Below are 16,200 nucleotides of genomic sequence, written 5' to 3' on the forward strand. Positions count from 1 at the left end.
CCCTTCCACATCACACACACCCTGTTCACCCCACGTCCGAGGGCACCACGATGGCTTGTAGGTACCTGCTGAGGATACCTGCTGAGGGAAACTGAGCCCGCCAGGCCAGGCAGCGGTAAAACAGAAGGGGGAGCGCCTATAGAGGAAAGTCACTAGAGGGTCCGGTCTACCACTACAGGCGAGAAGTCCACTGATTTTAGTAGGAGGGCCCCGTGGGCGGCCCCATTGTGGACTCCATCGGTTCATTTTTTTTTTCTTTTCTTTTTTTTTCGTGCTCGCTTTTGGCGTGCTTGGCTTGGGCTTGGGTGTCTATCCACTACTTCCAAGGGGGTGTATCCAATGTCTGGGATCAGAAGCATTACGGGGCGTGGGGCGTAGGTATTGCGGGTTTGCGTTTTTGTGCCTGCCCCCTCCACCTTTTTCTTCTCTTACCCCAGCGGGAGAAGCAGGAGGCTCCAATAGAAGGTGTAACTGGGGCTCTGGAACATGAGCCCCGTTCTTCGGGCCTTATCCTTGGGGGGCATTAACGGGGCGAGCAAGATGAAGAGTCACAGTGAGAGAGGGAAAAAAAAAAAAAGACAGCTCAGCTAAGCACAGCACAGCATACAAGTATTTCTGCATGAGGAAGGCCAACTGTCTCTGCCCAATGCGACCTAGGTCGAGCGACTCTATTCCTCACAAGTGGCCTATCTGTTCACCTCTCCATGTTTTTATTATACCTGGCTCTGTATCCGCAGTGCGACGATAAGAATGATCTCCCGCTATCGTTATCCGACCCCAGAAGGGAAGAAAGGCAAAATAGAGCGAGTCATACCTTGTCGGCGCGACACGGGCCTGGGGGAGACAGACGGGTAAACTGGGGAACTCTAACGTCACTCCTTTTTGGCCAAGATACTTTCGCACTCCCCTTGGCCGAGCATGCCCCGATTCTCTCCTCCGTCTGTTCTGTCTTTGATCACCTCGGCTTTGACGTCCCGACCGCCGACAGCTTTTTTCACCTTGACCTTTTTCCTGCTGTGAATGTGGGGACCCTATTTCTCCAATATCATTGGCCCGCTTGAATAGTCCCAATCCTTTCTGGCTCTTCTGGCCGCCAATGCCCGAAGAAGCTCGACGGTGAGAGTTTTCAAACGCTCCACTTCACCGTGACTTTCTCCGTCTGCTCTCTCACATTCTCACTCTTTTGCCGGCCCGGAGCGTGGGGCATCAGGCCTTTCTCCCTATGTCGTGCTCAATTGATTGGCCTTCATTCCATCGAGCGGCTCCGACTGTGCTTTCCATTATTTTTTTGTTGTTTTATCTGATTTTTCTTTTTAGTGTATTCCACCACAAGACGTATTGACTCGTCAACCTCGGGTTACTTATATCAGCATCCGTAGACAAATCCACTATTTGGGATTATCGTTAGTGAGGCTCGAGAAGAGACAAAATTGCATGTCGATCTCCATCACTGTCCGTCTGTCATTTCTGCGGTGCACATTTTGTCATGCTCTTTCGCTCTCTAATCAGTAACCAATGTCGTGATAGCCACCAATTGTACGTAATCGTCCGTTTGTAACGTCGGACCTGTACTTCCAGGACCATGTCTTAATCATGCCATACCACAGCATAACTTACCAATTGCAACACCTATAACGCAGATAACGCTGCGGCGTCCTCCCCAGTTTCTCCTTTGCTCCGTTCTGTCAGGCTAGGAATCATGCTACGATAGCTAGCCCTGAGCTATAGTGGAACCTCCCAGGGACGCAGTCGACAGTACACCCACCTATCTCTCATGGGTCTTGACCTGATATGGAGCTCACGATGCTTCACAGGCGCCACTCCACTGATTGTTGACCCTCATTGCCATCCACTGGCTTCTCATTCAGTTGAGATTGAATTTTCATCTCGGCACTGTCTTTTGCGCTCCACGAGGGTCACGCTTTCGTATAAGTCTTGACTAGCATCAAATCTGCTACCCCAGAAGTCCACTCACACTTTTCTCCCCAGATTTGAGGTAATGATCCTCGTGCTATCAATGTCAAAGCCGCCATGGCCGCCAGCACCTATCAGAGATTGTTCTGGGCCCAAATCGTAGGATCCGAGCAGTAAAATGCGCCAAAACACCTGCGGCTTGGTTTGCGATATCGCTCGGCTATTTGTCCGCATAGTCTTGGTGTTTGAAAGCCTAGTCTTTGTGGGGTTGGCCTTCTCCCGGCTAATCACTCTCCCAGCTGATCATGATAAGCACACAACCGAAAGAATGCTGGACCAGAATGATGAAAGCTCATCTTGAAGGCCTTGACGACGAGGAACCTCATCAGTTGAATCAATAAATGACTCTCACATCAGTTGCAGCAATGTTTGTTTCATGATGACGAAACGTTGCCGACTGTTGAATTAGGCAACGTATCAGTCGGTAGCCGGTAAATGCAACGGCAGTCAGTTGTGCATCTTCCGAGCTTATCAGTACCAATTTGCCAGACCCCCAAGAACCATTTCGCATATTATTAGTTACTGTAGACCTGAACTCTGGGATCTTCTGAGCACACACGAGACCAGTTCCTTCACCACCGGCTGCGCTTCAAGTGGTGTTATCTTCATTCTGAGCCCCAGTATAATCGGGCCATTCACCGCGACAAGCGCGCTCCCCAGAGTCAGTCTCCTCCGTCTCAAGCCGTCGTCTGGGGGTGGGTGATTGCTCCTTGGCACCTGTCCAGGTTCTTATCGTCAGTTGTTGATGGCCTTCGGCGGCATTATACGGTGTTTCAGTACCCTTGGGGCTAGACCATTTGATGGGCAAAGATAAACCCATAAGCGGACACCTCACGAGTCGCGGCTCTAAGACATTCATAAGTTAATACTAGCAATTGCCCGTGACAAACAGATTAGTTTACCCCGGTTGCTCATCTTGTTAATTCAAAATTCGCCTCCCCCATACGCCATTGTCCCCATCCCCGGATAATCTCATCATTGCTGACGCTCCTGATTTGCCGGTCCAAGGTCTAGATAGAGCCGCCCCCATACAAATCTCCGCAATCAACCTCATCACGAGATAAGTCGAGATCCATTTCCAACTTCAAACTTGACGTAAAATAGCAATAATCCCCTGTTTTCCAAGTTAGTCTACTCTATAGCTCCAGGCTCCAGATAGCGGTTGTCCAGATCTAGACACTTTCTCTGACTGCAGCTGCGGCTCGGCGGATCGATGGCAACATGTTCCCCAGATTCCACGTCTGATCAGAGTTTTGGCCTAGTCGCCAACACTGCTGATACTCAGGGGTGTCTAAACTCTCAGAGTTCCAATCACAGGCCGTGATAAGCAAAACTTGACTGATATGATCCCCTAACCCCAGCCAGATTGTCGCTTCTGGCAAACCGAAGGCATCCTGAACCCCCAGGGGTTTCAATGCCCGCTTAGAAACTCTGAACGTGCCCTTTTGAAAACGTCGTGCCGCTTTTGCACATGTTTTGCTTCTTGCTTCCCGGCTTCCGCCACCTGCGACGGCATGTTGGTCTGTCAGTGACCCTGGTACGCCACCTCGTCGTTTGACCTCCCGAGCGACCACTCAATCCCGTTCCTGTGAGCAGATAAGGCAATCCGACCCCCAAACCAACACCCTAGTTCCTAGGTAGGCACTGGGAGGCTCTGTGCCCCATCTTTCTCCAGCTTCCCCTTGTGCGATGGCGCCCCGGACTCGAATGCCTGATGCTGGGTGATAATCCTAGGTGAACTAGCCTAATTGCGGCAATTCCGGGGGATTGATCTAAGATCTTATCCTGGCCCTCGGTGATTCGGAACGGCGAACACCGCCTGCATGGAAGCACTCGACTTCGGCCCGGAGTTCAGATGCCTTGCAGATTCGCCATGGCCTGATGCATCTGCATACTGTAGTCTTGAGCGGCTGAAGGTCTTCTTTGGCTCGCTGAGTACTGTTGCATGCCAACAGCTTCTGCAACCAAACACACATGGAGATACCCGTAGCAGAGGTCATTGTAGCTCCTGAGGCACTAAAGTGTTTCCAAAAGGGCCAACGGATTCTTGAGCCAAATGTCGTGATAATGAGGCGGAATTGCCCAGCTTGTCGCAGACCCTTACCTGGCAGGGCGGGCCCACAAACCCTACCCCTACGCCCTAGACTCGGCGGCATAACAAGATCTCCGATTTAATCAATGATTGCGGCTATTTCCCCAACTCATATCGTAGCTTCAATCTTGCTCATTGGATGCGCATGTTGATTTGGCCGATAACAGCTACCTTACGTTTACATGCGAGATGCAGCAACCCATGTCTTGCCGCTGAGGCCAATGCGCCCGCCCTGAATCCAAGTGACCGGTTAAGTTAAGATTCACAGCCGCAGGGCCGAGAAGCTGATACGTTTGATGAGCGTCAACGACGTAGCAATATCATCAATCCCCTTTTGAGCAACGCTTTCGTTACGACCTTGAAGCTCTCGAGGTGCAGCGGACCAAGGCTAGGCCAGGCAAGAAAACGAGAAACTTGTGGCATAGGCGGTTACAAAAAGACTTAGTTAGGTTCAACATAGACTTATTGTAGATTCAGTGGGTCTTAGACTCGGTATTTCTGGCAGCTTGGCTCAACTCAGAAATTCTCTTCCTCCCAGAGGCAAGGCTACTGTTTGATACTCATAGTGGATTGCATGTATAATGCTGCCAATCTGGGCTTTGCTTTAACTCGAGGCCCTGAGTTGAATAGCCGAGCCAGCGAAAGGCCCGAAACACGAAGGGGCAGTCATCTCGGTTCGGATCTGAGCAGGCCTGACTGAGTCGACAGCACCCAGTCAAGGTCTTGCCCCACGTGGTGCGGCAATTGGTGTGTTGTCGCTGCGTTAGTCAGTCAGTAAAGCCATCCAGGTACAGACTTCAATCGTTGGTTCTTTGTTAGCAAGGTGATGGTGGCTTGGCTTGTGAGAGGCGGCTCCTCTCCAAAGATTCAGGGGCCTAGATCTCTGGCCAACAACAGGCAAGCTCTCTGCGGGGCTCCAGCTTTTTGCATGCACAAAGACACCGGCGCCCCTTGCAGAAAGCCTGCGGCTCAGTGAGAGCTGGACTAGACCCAATCAAGGAGGTTAAAGGTTCCTTATCGCCGTACCTATCACCAATGGCATCCGGGCGGGTAATTGAGCAAGATGCTAGAATTCTTGCACAACTCAGAGCCAAGGGTCTCATTAAATTGTGTTTAAGAAATCTTCATCCCATGCTAGACCTTCATTTGAACGTTGCATCGTGGGGGTATGACACAGCCTGACAGTACAGCTTGAGCCTGTCGTTTGCTCTCAATTCCCGTTATTCCCGCTCATGAACCCGACATTGGCCGAGCCGTGCACGCACTGTCCCATTTGGTCAACGAGACAGCTCTGCGCCCAGTAAAGTACTCGGCCTTTTATTCAACACCATCCTGACATCGTCGGAGGGGGCTTTCGGTGAGATGATTGATAGCGCCGAAATCACCTGCTCCCCGCAAGATTGCATGAATCTGCTATGGCTTCATCCGTTGCCAGAAAGCTTGGCCCGTTCGAATTGCATGGCCCTCGCACTGCCGACGTAGTATGGCCCCTCAGCAAATCTCGAGCGACCAGGCAGACACTCTGGCCTTTCACATGCCTCTCTCCATACTGTAATCCCCAAGGGTAGTCAGGAAACCCTCATGGATTGGTAGTGTTCCACGACTTCCAGGGCATGGTACCTTGCAGCTCTATTGGGACCCGCCGTATCTAGCCGTGTGAGACATTTTGGCCATGACACGAGTCTTGATGTCTCCAGTGCACGACCACCCTTATAAGCCTCATTGTGACGAGATTGACTAATGGTAAACCCACAGATAAACTCTGACAAAAGCTCGGAAATGGCGGCGCTAAGTCGGAGGCCGTGTTGCAGCTTAATCAATGTGGGGCGGTAAGGGTTATAAACAAGTGAACTTGAAGTTCAGATATCAGTGATGATCCATAGATCAAGACTTGTCACTGTTTGCGCGTCAGGTTAACTCTGCCCCGTCGCTTGAATACTCGTACTCGTAGAAGATGCAAATACTGGGGACAGGCATGGTGTTAATGCAATGCGAGCACTGCCACCAATGAGCAATACCTTCCAAGCATGGTATCGGAAGATTCACGAATACCACGCGCACCATCCTACTCCATTCCATTCCGTTTGCTTGCATTTCCTTCAACGGCGATACAGTGATACGGCTCGGTCTCCTAAACTCGGTGCCTCAATCGTGCTCTCCTATCGTGGCCCAAGACTGTAAACCCTGTGTGTAACTCGAAAGTTTCGCTCCTCGTCTGGGGTCGAGAGGATGGGGTAGCGTCAATTTCCCCACAGGATCCTCCCGCGGACAGCCATGATCTAGACGGGAGTGAGAGATGCGTGGCATGACCGTTTCTGGTATATGAGGGTCGGCTGCTCGAGTCAAGGTGATCTACGATGCCATGGTAAATCATGCCGCGCTATCTTGTGTCTGGCTCCTGTATCGGAGATGTTATGGTAATCCGCGACAGTACATGTAACCTCATTGGCCTTCAGTGCACACCTACTGCGGACGTCGGGAAAGCATGCCGATGGCATGTAGTCAGTTCCCTTCTATTCATGTCCAGTCATATACCTTCCTAGATGTCAACCAAATCTCATCACACATACTCCTAGCGACAAACTGAAGAGGAAAGTTTGTGACAACTCACTTCTTACGATGAGAGTCGCCACTTTACCGCAACTAAAATGCCTGTAACCGACGGTTAAAAGCTTTAGGCGAGTTCCATATAATGTCTAAGTATTTTGTCGAATTCCCAGAACGCAACAGATAGGGGAGGCGATAACCAGAGCTTGTGTGGTAGAGTAAGAGTATGAACTTACCGTGTTGATTTGTGGTGATCTGATGCTGTTCAGCTAAGTAACTCGCTTGCGACAACCACAGCATTTTATTCGGTAAATGTATGCTAGGTACTTTATCGAGAGCTTCAAAAACAGGAGCAGATGTCACATAACATGGAAGGCTTAGTATATTGTCATTGGAATGGAAGGCATCATTGATTCACAATTACCTTAGTACCTAGGTACTGAGGTAGGTAGGTACTTGTTGGTGGAGGAAGGTGGAATAGAGTGGCTCATCATGTGACTCTTGGCCAATCACGCCTAGGACTTTGGACAGTGTGAAGGAAGTTCCACTTGCAGATGCCTAAGGTAGATGAACTCACCAAACATCGTATCGCAATGAGTATGAGTCCTCGCTGAAGATGGATTACCATTCAATTCACGGCTATGATAGAGCAAGCTTTGATGCACCCGGCACGCGTTCGTTTTGTCACAATGTCCTACGATGCAGAGTCTAAGCTTACCTCGCAACAGACCGACTTCCAACAGTATCAGCTTCACAGGCTCTTGACGAGCTTGATAACGACGCGTCAACTCATGTCTCTACTGGGATTGGGGAATTAGATCGTTCTCTTATTTCCAATATAACCGTTGACTCTCAAGATACTACCAAAGGTGGTGTTCAACGCGGCCAGGTCACGGAGATCTGGGGCCCCCCTGGTGCTGGCAAGACAGCGTTGGGGTGAGTTGGCCATTGCCCCGTATAGTCATAGAGCTGACTTATGGGATAGGCTGCAGCTTACAGCAAATGCATTGTGTGATGGCGATGCTGTTGTCTGGGTAGGTCTGTTGATTCCGATCCAACATTCTCATTCTGTCCAAAGAGCCAAGCTTACCCTTGCCTCTAAGATTGTTTTCAGGTTTTGCAGCATGACAGACTTCGGGCAGTGACCAATGCAACCAAATCTCGTCGCAACAGTCAAGAAAATTCAGCGCTTGATGCATCAGGGTCTCAAGAAGGAGACTCTGGTCAATTATATCATTACTCATGCTTCACTCTCCCCCATTTGGTTGCTCTCGTGTCACGGCCTACCGCTAAGCTGATTCCACACAAGTGCTCATTGATGGTCATCAGTTCGCTATCAGCATTGGTTAACTCCGCCTTGCCAAAGTCCCACGATGGCAAGGCTACATCTAAGAGCAACAAGGGTATGTAAACACATTATCGTCGATGCAGAATCTGGCTAATGTTTGAACAGGTCCAAGTCCATCTGCAAAGCGAACACAAGCATTGCTTTCGATCGTGAATGCCCTTCACAAGCTTGCTGCAACCAGAAATTGTGCAGTTGTGGTTTTGTCTCAGTGTGCAACGAAAATGCATTCAGAAAGGGGTGCAACGCTGACAGCTGCGGTCAATGCCAGTGTTTGGGAACAAGGGATTTCAACTCGACTTGTCATGTTTCGAGACTGGGCTTGGCAAGAGAACAATCTTACAAGCGTCTTCCTGGCAGGCTTGCAAAAACTGGACGGAAAGGCATGCCATGAGGTCGTGGAGAACGTCGTCGCATTTAAAGTGGAGTTGGTACGTTCCGTCAGGCACCTAATCCTCAAGCCAGCAAATACTTACATGATGGTTACAGGACGGGATCAGCCAGGTTCCCTACGAAGCATTACAAACTTTTGAGCTAGCCCGGCATAAGCGAAAGCTTGGACAAACAGAACTCGAGGTTCCTGATAGCGAGGATGACGAGGATTACGGATGGGCAGATGAAGATGAAGCGGCCATGCCGGCGCCTCCGCCTCAGTGGCAAGGCAGCGAAGACCTCATTTTGGGCCAAGACATCGGTCAAAGCGAAGACGAAAACAGCGAACAAGAAGAGCCTGTCACTGATGATGAATCGATCATGAAATGAGGCTCTGGACGGAGTCTGGGTGGAGTCTGGGGATTGTTGGGGGACAGTCTCGGCGCCGGTGAAGCACCGAGCATTCCAGACTGTAAAGCAGTCTCGCCAGGTGTGGGCAGAGGCTCACAGAGGACGGAGAAGTCAAGATATCCCCACGGAGCGAAATGAAAGAAAACTCGAGCCCCTTTATCAAATAGCCATGGCGGCTCCGCCTTGAGCAAAAAAACAGCGCAAACTGGGATTGTTGGGAGCCACAATAAAGCCGCGCATCATGCTTGCTGGGCCATGATCGGGTTGCCAAGAAGCTTCGGACAAGTCCGGCCGTAGTCTGATGAGGTTAAGCATCGTGGTTCGTGGTGGGAGGTATTTCGTCATGCTTCATGGTCCCCAGACGAAGACATGCTTCTCGAAGGTTAAGAATTTTCTATTAACACACAACCCCAGGACCTACGTTCCCCAAACAAGCATAGCTTTGCTTGGCGTTTCTCCATCCAGGTCACCCAAGAATGAACAACGGTTGGGCGGCTGGCGGAGGTTTTGCTCTACTAACGTGGCGCTTGGAGGTGCGTGCTCCACCGGGCCGGCCGCTCTATGAAGGGGATCTTGAAGTACTTACGGGGAAAAGATACCTGTGTGCATGTCTCTGCCCCCGGGTTTCGTACACTCACACCACCCTTCCGACCTGGTTTTTGAAAGCTCCTGATACGTTCATCCCCAAGATATTCTTTACGACCCTTATTTCTGTGTCATTGACGGTGGCGATTTTGCTGAAGAAAACGTGGATACTCAACCTCTTGGACTAAAAAGCCAAGGTATTTGGAGAAAAGAAGTCCGGGAGAAGATGCATAGAAGCATGGCTAACTTGACGAATGACGCAGCAGTAGCATGGATGGTGCTATCACCGTCTGTCCTATGTACATGTACAGCGGCCATCTTGCGCAACTTTTATTAAGCATCAATGGCTCTTGACTTGAAATGGTTTACCATGCATATCTGGGCCAGCAATACCACACTACGGCGCATTCAATGCAAACCCGTGTTTTGCTTTCTTATTATTATGGATACAATGCGCAGTCTTGAAACCCTGTTCTCTCTGTTGTTGTGGATAAATCAACACCAAGCCTCCAATAACGACGGTCTGCGTGGTTATTCAGAATATACCAGATGAGTCCCATCCGGGCTAAGTGCGATATTTATGACCGAGGGGGTTCACCATTGCGTGTTCATCTACTCGACAAATCAGTCATCAGCATTTATGGCGGCTATCTGGAGATGAAGTGAAAGGGTAAATTTTTGAACCCATGCCAGGCACCAGGGGTCTTGGAGATTTCACGGGTTTGCGAACGTTTGACCACACACCGCCGTTGTAGCTTTTTTCTTGTTGAATCACATCTGCATTCTCACCAATGACTTGGCTTTCTTCGCTGCACAGAATACGGGATGTGCACTAGCATGACTTCAGGCCCACGACAGATCTCACGATCTGGGATTCACGCAAGTTGGGCCGAGATTGGATGGGATTGGAAGCTGTTATGTAGAAGCCCACTAGCCTGCCTCTGCCTCGCAATGCTATGGGACTACGGCTTGCAGTCGTGCCGAGACATGCCCGCGATATGGAAATTCGTTGGTCTTTGCTCAAATATTTTGTCGCACTCGAGATACTTCAGATACGACACAGATCAATTGGGGACCCATTCCCCCGTACATGTTGAACAACTTCCATTTTGGAAGGTTGTGGATAGTTACAGGGTCAGCGGTGTAGAATTCAGCAGCCTCGTGTAGGCTTCGATAGGCAATTGCTCACGGCAGCGAGCGGCTTAAGGTGCATTGAACTTTTTCACTGCTGTGCTCTATACCACGACTCAGGTTTTATTTCCCACGTCGGTGCCTGGGTCAACTCGTTTCCATATGCAGGCATGCATCAGTCAGTTGTGTGTGAAAAGAGTATCCATTCAAGACCAGGGTACATCTACAAGGCACTCAGACGATTATCCATCAGCATGGGCCGATGGTAGCGGATAACTTCTCGGAGATATCCCCAACCACTGCCACAGCGACTTTTCTGCGCAGAGAACTTGCGATGTCAGGCATGTCGTCGTCGCTTGTTGAGAGTTTCAAGGCCCAGTGGATTGACGGGGCTAGGTGACCCCTCAGTCAATTTGCTCATTCAATTGAGGATTGTCGGTGAAATGCCTTGAAACTGTCGGAAGGCGAACCCCGCGAGATGTGGAATGTTGAAGCATGCGCCCTGACCAGCTTCTGGCCTGATCTTCTGAGTGCCCCGGGATTTCGAGCTCTTGATACTTCCAATCACAGTTGTTGGTTCCTTGCTTTCTGTAGACCTCCAACTTGTATGCCTTATCGGCATATGCACGGCAGATGGCCGACGATCTTGCTACATCGACCCCACGGGAAATGCACCACATTCTTCCACTTGCTTTTCTCCTTCCTTTGTTTTGCTTTTTCCCCGGTGTCCATCTGTATGTAAATATGGATACCAGTGCTACATTGAGGTCTGGGGAACTTGACCATGGCAGGGCATCATGAAGACTGCGGACAATATCGCGTGATGTGGAACACGGGTTTTGGCGCTGAACTGTGCGATCGTATCATTCGGAACACCTTCCTCGGCACTCCGCAATGGATGGAATCAACTACGGTCCCATTACCGGGCACCCGGACTCTGGTGGTTTGAATAACGCGTGATCTATATTCTAGATTAGTAGTCCGGCTCAACATTTGGTTTGCCGACTATGTATGCGCATCAATCAGTCAGCAGTATGGTCCCCAGACTCCCCGTGAATAGATAGCAGGAATATAGTAATACTGGGGATGAGAAACCATGGGGTCCCCACGGAAAACAGACTCACCATTCTATATACCCCTAGGAGCGAACTTAATACATTCACCTAGGTACGTGTACTGCGTCTTTGTTTCCTCAGGCTGCCGAGATATGTAGTTCAGGGCTGAGTTGTGTTACAACTCACATATTGTTGTAAGCTCTTTTGCGGATCCTAATGGGTCGCATGTTTGGAGTGTTCCAGGTCTGTAGTTGACTGGCTCGATTATTGTTCTGTTGCCACATGGATATCTGTACTGGCGATCATGTTGAGATTGAGTACTGCGTGATCACTGACCATGCCATTTCTCCATTCGGTTTGATACTCCAACCCAACTGCATTGCTGCTATTCATGAGCTTGGAGAGAAGCTTCGAGCTTAGCCAGCCGTGAGGGGACTGGCGTGGAGTATACAGATGTGCTTGGCAAGTCTGCTGATTGAACAATTCATCTGGGACTTGCTGCCCGTTTGAGCATCTTCCAGAACCACGTCCAGTACTATACTCAATATGGTACATAATGGAAGAAACAAGTAACAACTCCCCGATATTTCTGATATCAGCAAGCATTGTCATTATAAGGTACTCTCGGCATGTGGTCGGTATCTATTTTGAGCTTGCCGTAAGGCTCACATTATTCTGATACATGCATCAACATCGTACGACAGAGCCCCGTTACTTATCTTGACCTTTATGCACGGGTGTAGAGGAGAGTATCAGTAGGCTTAGAGTTTTCAGTAATTAAATGTTGTACGTGAAGACGAGTGGTTTCGAGTAAGTTAGACTACTACTAAGTTATGCGAAGAGAACGTTGATAGTGTGGTCTAGCAGGGAAGATAACAATTAACGAGAACAAAATTAAATTATAGCGCATAACACAATTAGAATTTATTTGGTATCTGCAACAGTCAGCTTTATTATCAATAGCAGTGTATATCATAACATTTAGTCAAAGTTGTTGGCCGTCATTTAGTAAGTCTTTGTCGAGGATTTGATGTCATAAGAATAGATCTAGGGTAACCATCCTCGACCGAGGCGAGCCGGGAACGGACAATCTGCAGGCCGATCCCTCTTTGTAGTCGTCCCGTGATCTTATTGGCCAACAATCTCATCGCGACTTCTCTCTTAGCTTCACATTCATTTGAATCAGGGCAGAAGCGAATATCAAGTTCGACTCATCATTTACCGTCCTTCTTCATCAATCGACATAAAAATCTAGAGACATCTTATATCTCAAGATATGCAGATTCGTTTCAATTGACACAAGGCTTCAAGAGACAGCGAACCGAGCGGTGGATGGGGACAAAGAAGACTCGGGTAAGATGGCCTCCCTATTTCACTCCATCAAACTCTTTCTCAAAATTGCGGTATTGTCGGTGAGGCTGAGACTCGAGTTTCATTTTCAATCGAAGAAGGAGTCTATTGGGGGTTTTCTGCACACAATTGCTTCACCCTACTGACACTGCCATCGTGCCACTGCTCGGTTGTCCGTGAATAAGGTTCCAGGCTAACCACTGATTCAAATATGTTCAGTCACTCAACACAACTCAAGACCTCGATAGTATACTTCCACACCAAATCTTCTGTGGGATATCGTCTTCGCACCTCACCTCTTCATCATGACTGAAACTCAAACTGAAGAGGTTCGTGCCTCAGTTCCTATGGAGACCAAGATTGAGGATGTCAAAATCGAGAAGAAGCCCTTCTCCTGGCTGTACGTTTATCAATACCGTTCTCTGATTGTATATTGACATCAAGTAGCGAACCGCATCCCATGTTCGTCATCATCCTCGTCGGCCCTGATGAGACTCCTTTCGGTATACAGAAAGATTTCCTCTGCTCTCGATCTGAATTCTACGAAAAACACTTTTCAGAAACCAAACCTGATGACAAGATTGAGCACATAGTCAAGCTTCCTGAGACCACAAAGGAAATATTTGGACTGGCTCAGCACTTTCTTTACATGGACAAGGTGATTGCGGACGAGGCCAATCTCCCATCGTACGAGGCTCTTGTTGGACTCTGGAAGCTTGGCCATAAACTCAATATCAAGGGACTCTGTGACAAAGCTCTTACCGCTATGATTGACTGCCGCCGAATCACGGAATCGATCCCAGCTACACCCCTTCTCATCCAGGTCTGGAAGGATACACCTGAAGGCTCATCGATTCGAAAGCTACTGCTGTCATGGACTGCTGAGTACATGCGCTTTTCGGACGCTCGGGCAGAGTTTGCCAAGTCACTACCTCAGGAAGTTCTCAGCGAGCTTGTAGTTGCCATGAGCTCCTTCGACACGGTTCCCGCCCTTGAAGCATCAGCCACCAGTGCTGCCCCTTCTGCAACACCTCGAAAGAACGTTCATTATCTGGAGGACGAGCCCGAGAATGATGCGAAGAAGACCAGACGAACGAGCGGTGGACCAGGTAGTGCTCCAGCATCAGCAGATCGATCGATCAAAGCTCGCGGCTCTCTGCCTAAGCCCGCGCCTCGACGCAGGACTAGCGCTGGCTATGCCGAAGGTCGAGACTTTACCACGTCACAAAAATTGGATTTCTGCTCGGACCTGTTGACAAGAATGCTGTCCGGACCTGGCAAGTTCCCCTCTAACGCCTCTGAAGATAATCGCTAACTTGAAGATAGGATTCTGGACCAGACTCGTTGGTCCTTTCAGAGACGCTGTCGAACCCGTCGAGGATGGCGTGCCTGACTACTTCGAGAAGGTCAAGCGACCAATGGACCTTACCACGATCAAGGCCAAGATGGATCGCAAGGAGTATACCAGCGACGAAGAGTTCGTTGCAGACGTACGTCAGATTTTCGATAACTGCTTCACGTACTGGAAGAAGGGAGACCCAATGTGGCTTGCGGGGGAGAAGCTTCAGAAGACGTTTGAAGACAAGTTCTCTCACATGAACAAATGGATTGCTAAAATGGGTGGTGATGAAGCCGACTAGATGGGAGCTTCATCGCGAAGATCGACTAGGGTTCAAGGAGATTCTCCATCCTCGACGGGTGGGATCCAAGGTGATGTTTGAAACGCCTGTATTATATATATATGAGGTGCGTCCCAGCCATCTTGTACCAGACAGCGGTTAGGAGACTATAGGATGGGGATACGTGCTCGTGCGAGAACGTAAGGTAATGTGTTTCTTTCGGGCGTCTCTGGCAGGTCTGGTAAAAGGAGAGTCGGATCTTTATGTCCACTCACAGTGCAATAGTTTGAGTAATTGATTTATTAAACTCGATCAAAGAGGTCGATCACTGCATTAGCTGACGATCCTAAGAACCGGCCAAATTAGGTGGAACTAGATCGAGTCACCAAGTGTTCCGGAGAAGGCCATTTCGCGTCAACGGATATCCAGACGATGACCAGTCCATATGGTATTAACTAGAGCTAAGAAGCACTGACAAGCGCGGGCCTTTTGCCATTGAACGCTATCGAGGAGGCTGCTTTCTTTGAAGCAGAGAGTGATGGGAAGACAGATGATGTGGTGTTATGAGTCACTAGTCTTTATGGGTAGTTGCATGTCGATTATGCCAGCTCATTCATTGGGAGCTAAACTACGTGTTCCGTGGGCTTGTTTTGCCCAGGTGCGTTGTTGATGTAACCGTCTAAGCGTCTGCGGGAAGCCGACGATGAGTTGTCAGCAGATTTATACGAAGATAGCACAGCAGCCATGATATTTTCATCGTGACATCAGTATGAAAGTTTATTTCAGTCGCCAAAGATTGATGCCACCACGATATCGTACTCAGGTACTCAGTACAGCAGAGTCATAGAGTCTCTAGGTAGGTAAGGAGTAACTAGCAAAGGGATCGAGTCGCGCAAAGGTCAATACACGCTCAGGTACGTACTCCGAACTGGCTTAATTAGTCCGGGGAACAGACTCGCATTGAAATTAAGATTGCCACTGACGTTACTGGGTCCAGAATTTGGACCCCTGCCAATTGGTTGCTCCGTGGGCTAAGTGGTTGAGTTGATGGCGCATGACCTTGTCGTTCAAATAACCTGAAACCAAGGCTAAGCCCGCTGAGAGAAAATGAGAGACGAGGGTTGGCCGTCAGTCTGTGAGAGAGAGCCAATAGAATTGTGTGGATGAGAATGTGAAGTCAAAGCACTAGTGATTATAATGGATGTGAATGGACCAAATCGACGGAGAATGTGATATTCGATATCGAGTGTCTTGCTTTCAGGTACTTGCATAGTACTCATTGTTTTGGCAGACAATCCATTGTCAAAGAACAATGGGATATTATCCGACACGTGCTCGGTCAAAGGACGCCAAGTCTTTATTCCTGTTCCTGCGTCAGGCGGGCTTTTAGCGCAACGGGCCTCGGGTAGGTACCTGCAGCCTCCCACTGGGACCCCTGGAGTTACACGACTTACAGTGCTCAAATCAGCCACTCACAGGCTGCCATGAGTGACATGCCCCAGTATTCAGTCTCAGGTACCTGCCGCAAAAGGCAATACCACCATGCGCTGTCTCTTCCTTTTCTCCCTCCACAGAGACAATAGCCGGGAAAGGTCAGTAAAGAGGCTGATCGCTATTGAAGGAATATCACCCTTTGACGTCAAAAGGGACTTGGCATTTTTTCGGTAAAGCGTATGCAAGATTGAGTCTTGAGTTTGGACGAGAGACCAACACATTCTC

The 16,200-nt window shown here is 49.3% G+C and overlaps 2 protein-coding genes across 2 annotated transcripts; both read left to right on the plus strand.

Moving 5' to 3' along the window:
* Positions 1 to 7,229: 7,229 nt before the first annotated feature.
* FMAN_02602 (uncharacterized protein) lies at positions 7,230 to 8,720 on the plus strand (the record flags this gene model as incomplete). The annotated part of the gene is made up of 6 exons (XM_041820185.1): positions 7,230 to 7,287; positions 7,342 to 7,549; positions 7,599 to 7,651; positions 7,717 to 8,016; positions 8,067 to 8,389; positions 8,448 to 8,720. 6 exons carry the CDS (start codon positions 7,230 to 7,232, stop codon positions 8,718 to 8,720), a joined length of 1,215 nt encoding a protein of 404 aa, XP_041686090.1.
* Positions 8,721 to 13,167: 4,447 nt separating this feature from the next.
* On the plus strand, positions 13,168 to 14,502 carry FMAN_02603 (uncharacterized protein; the record flags this gene model as incomplete). The annotated part of the gene is made up of 3 exons (XM_041820186.1): positions 13,168 to 13,262; positions 13,310 to 14,067; positions 14,189 to 14,502. The coding sequence occupies 3 exons, from the start codon at positions 13,168 to 13,170 to the stop codon at positions 14,500 to 14,502; spliced, it is 1,167 nt and encodes a 388-aa protein (XP_041686091.1).
* Between the last annotated feature and the right edge of the window lie 1,698 nt (positions 14,503 to 16,200).

The sequence above is a fragment of the Fusarium mangiferae genome (genome assembly GCF_900044065.1).
Source record: "Fusarium mangiferae strain MRC7560 genome assembly, contig: FMAN_scaffold010, whole genome shotgun sequence".
Classification (NCBI taxonomy): Eukaryota; Fungi; Ascomycota; class Sordariomycetes; order Hypocreales; family Nectriaceae; genus Fusarium; species Fusarium mangiferae.